The 4,302-nt window shown below is 36.8% G+C and overlaps 1 protein-coding gene across 1 annotated transcript in view; it reads left to right on the top strand.

The window, feature by feature from the left end:
* The window catches only part of EFHB (EF-hand domain family member B), a 34,255-nt gene that overhangs the window by 14,173 nt on the left and 15,780 nt on the right, over nucleotides 1-4,302 (top strand). The window contains exons 8-9 of the mRNA XM_019508739.1: nucleotides 1,217-1,284; nucleotides 3,382-3,536. Coding sequence (XP_019364284.1) covers nucleotides 1,217-1,284; nucleotides 3,382-3,536 — 223 coding nt within the window. The remainder of the gene's footprint in view (nucleotides 1-1,216; nucleotides 1,285-3,381; nucleotides 3,537-4,302) is intronic.

Here is a 4,302-nt window from a genome sequence, read left to right as displayed (position 1 = left end):
TAGGTCCCTTCCGACTCATTGATTCTATGATTCTATGAGTTAGCCCCTCTACTGACACTAACTTTGTTACTCTGTTTTCATCACTAATATTCCTATTTCCATGCTAAAGGAAAACCACCTGACTAGCTGGCTGGGAGAAGGGGTTGTGAGCCTTTGAGCAGTGGGTGAGTGGTTCAATAAGCGAAGTGGGAGAGTGAGTTGTTGCTAAAATCATCATTAATGACCTCATTTTAGTTAAAAAAGCACATATCCATGTTACATTTGCACAATTTTGTGACTTGAACATTTGGCTTTGCCAAGAACCAGCTGTTCTGCTGTTTCTGAGGTGCATGGAAAAATGGAAAGATGCTTTGTGCATTTGCCTGGAGTTCTGCAGAGTTGGGACCTCTAGCTCTAAGTCTTTGTTTTGTGTGGACTGTACCCTATTCATATCCCAGCAATAAAGTGAAAAGTTGCAAGGAAGGGAATGAAGCCAGTTAACATACACCAAAAATACTAGAGATCTTTGTTATTTTGTTGTTGTGGTTCATATAGTAAATATCTAATTAGTAAACTAAGAGGTAAAATGCATATTGATTTTTTTATGTTTAAGACATACCTTGCAGCAATTCTTTATTTTAAACTATTTTAAACAACTTTTAATACAATCAGTAAATCTCATTTTTTAGTAATAAAATAGATCCAAGATTTTTAGATGAATGTTGGGCTGGGTATTTTTTTGTTCACAGTTTTGCATATAAAAAGCAGATGCCTTTTCATGAATATCTTTACTCTTGCCAATGATAGCTTATTTAAAGGTGTTATTTGAACTGGAGTCCAGTTCAGCCTAGATACCAGGTATTATCTAACAGCTGCACTCATTTCCCACTCATTTCTATCTGCTAAATAAGAAAATAACCGATGTTACTCCAGAGACTTCTTTTCCCCTTTCAGGAAATATAACCATAAAGTTCAAAGACATTTATTGCATCTTATCCAGTATTTTTGACATAAATAAATAAATAAAGGGATGGATTAGTAGTGGCAGCTTGGATTCATGTGGAAAAAGTATTAATGAACATGTTTCAAGTGAACTCTGTTGAGTGGCTTTTGCAGTTCTCTTTATTCTTTGCTTATAATCTGAATAAAAGATGTCTGATTAATTCTTCACAATTTGAATATAAGGTGCATTTTGATTAGTAATAAAACCAATAAGTAACATATTTCTCGTTGACAGCATAGCAGAAACTATGAACATTCCACGAGATCATACATTTGGAATGTTACTCCGTCCTGATGAGTTTGGTAAATATAGTAATACTGCATGATATAAAATCTTATTCAGTTGGTGGCTTTATTGCTTTATTTTCAAATAGTAACTACAGACTGTGTAATGTAGAGATTTAAAAGTTCTTTTATATATTTTAAAACCTACCTTCAATGAGGAAGAGGACAAAATCAAGCACAATGACACATTTTAGAAAGGGTTTTCAGAAAACTGAAGCAGCTAGTAAAACAGGGTGAAAGTTCAAAAGTAAAGACATTTAAATCTTTAGATTGTATGTGCATGCTATTTAAGGAAACAGAGGATACGTCTACACATGCACCCAACTGTGCGGTTGTTACTTAGTACCATTACCATACAGTCCAGGTGGCACACAGGTCATTTCCAAAGCTGTTGCACAGTAGCAACAAGCTACTTTGCAGTAGTGTTGGTGTCACAGTTTGTGCCCACTGACGCTCCATTGTAGTGTCGAGCTACATCACCATAGCTTGTCACTACAGCGACATAGCACCTCATGTAGAGTCTCAGGAGGCATGCATTCTGGAGCCTAAACAAAAAGGGAAGCAGGAGAGGAAACATTATATATGTCTAAATGAGAACATTCAAGATCTTATTTAAACTAAATGCATACCTTTCAGAAATTTGAAATCTAGGAAACATTACATTATAGCAAGCAGTATTTAACAAGGACATTTAAAGGAATGTGAATAAACGTATACCTGAAGTAGGAAATCTGCAGAAGAATTGGTGGGTCCCTTAAATCTCTAAGGAACAGTTACAAAATAAAAGACATTACTAAAATTGTAACAGATTTCTCTGCATCAGTTTTCATCACAAAGGATGTTAGAGAGGCTCTTCCTCTGAACCTGTTCTTTTCTGGTAATAATGGTGGGAAATACTATCAGTAAATAAGGGGTCAAAGAAAAGGTTCTGGATGCAATGAATAAATTAAAGTGACCAATCAGCAGTCTTGGAAAGAATACATCTAAGAGTTCCAGACAAAATAATGAATGAAGTTTCTGAGCTGCTAGCAAACATAGGCTAGAATTAAAAGCAGCTACTCTGCTAGAGGATTGGAGGGAATAAGTGTTGTTTTACCGAGGTGTTAGGGTAGGGGTGTCAAACTCATTCATCCCCATGGGCTAGATGAGTGACGTGGGGCTAGTCTGTGGGCTAAACCAGTTCCACAGACACCCCCCATCCCAGCATGTGTCATAGAGCAGCCTGTTTCAGTATGTATAGTTGGATGATGAAGAGCACTGATCAGAGTGCATCAGTAGTCAAAAATGCACGTAATGTGAGGCTTCATAAGAAATAGATAATAAACAAAAATAATTAGTATGTCATTTTAAAAATCATGCTAAACAATCACCTAGTGATCCTGTAATCCCTTTTTCATTGATCTCAAAAGTGTTGTGCATCTCTGAAGCCTGAACAACTAGAGGGAAGGCATTCATAGTGAAGTGCTTTGAAAGTGGCAGACAGCCTTCCCCATTTGCAAAATTGGTCCACAGCATGTTAATTTTTAGGGCATCATGATGCTGATATTTTTCTGTGAAGGGAGTTGTGACTCAAGATCAGGAATTTAAAACCTTTTCATAAGATATACTATATGTCAGTATTTTTCAACTTTCTGATATTCAAGACACCCTACAGGAAATGACAGCTCTTACTTTCACTCAGCTTCTTCACTACAGAAAAATGATTGCGCAATTATTTTGTTGCAGTGAACTCAGAAAGACCACAACAAGTCAGAATGTTTATGATGCTATTGATTCCTATCTGAAATCTCTGGGTTCATCTTGTGATCATGTTTGCACATGATCAAATGGTGCTAACATTGGGTGGCTCTTCATATCACCCCTGAAAGGATCTTTAGGCACCCAGGGTACATTGGCACCTTGTTTGAGAATCACTACCATACGCAAGGAGGGAGATCATTTTCTAGGCCAGCTCCCATTTAAAATGAGATTGGCTAAAAGAGTTGTGAGCTAAGCAACTCTGAAAAGCCTTGATGCCACACCCTGTAATTGAGCTTGCCCCTCCAGATAAATAATTATTTTAGAAAAATTGAGCCTATTTTGAGTATGTAACTGAAGTGTTTGTTTATTTTATAGGAGTTGGGGATCTTTTTCACTACACGGTTCCTAGTGAGTTTCTTCGTGGTAAAGACAGAGAGCAAGCTGTCTTTACTGCAATTCGACAGAATTTGAAGAAAGCCAACTACCACAATTTTGGCACATTACTAGAAGCATTCAGGCATTATGACAAGGTCAGTGCTGTGAGAAAATACAGATTTACATATAAAGGTGTACAGTGGATGATATTAGCTTTCTACTGCTATAGAGTGTAATATTAATGTGTAATGTTAATAATGTACAGTGTGATTAATGCCTTTCTTTAAAAAGAGGTCCTGGCTTTGCCTCAACAGTTATGATTATATTGCTATCTCATCATAATTCATTATTACAGTGACACTTGAAGCTCTAAACTTCAAGTTACTGTACTATTTAAATAGCAGTTATTGCTTGATATTTGTTAATTCAGGTTTGTGTTAATTCAGGTTTTGGATTTCTAAACTCCTCTGGACTGTGGTACTTCACAATGTTACTTCTCTGAAATGATGTGACCAGCTACATATTTCTGACTTGCTGATTGTACTTAGATCAGTGCTGTGAGATACTTTTAAGGATGCCACAGAATATTAGGTGTACAAATGCCTACGTAAGATTCACAAGATAAACTCAGAGAATCCAAATAGGAATCCACAGTGGTATAAATATTCTGACGTATTGTGGTCTTTCTTAGTTCTTTGCTAAAGAAGGATGGCTCTATTATCGTTAGGGACGTACCAAATTAATGATTTCATGATTTTTATGGAAACTATGAATTTGGTGGGTCTCTGGAGAAAAGCCTGGTCCCCACAAAAAAGTGTGGGGACCACAAAAAGATGTGAAATAGGCAGTGAGCAGGGGGAAAAAAAGAGGGCTGCAAAAACAGAAAAGGGCAGGAAGTCCTGATGTCCTGAAGGAAGGAGG

This window comes from Gavialis gangeticus, unplaced genomic scaffold (genome assembly GCF_001723915.1).
Source record: "Gavialis gangeticus isolate Ggan-Ray unplaced genomic scaffold, GavGan_comp1, whole genome shotgun sequence".
NCBI classification, from domain to species: Eukaryota; Metazoa; Chordata; order Crocodylia; family Gavialidae; genus Gavialis; species Gavialis gangeticus.
This window is presented reverse-complemented; position numbering and strand designations above follow the sequence as displayed.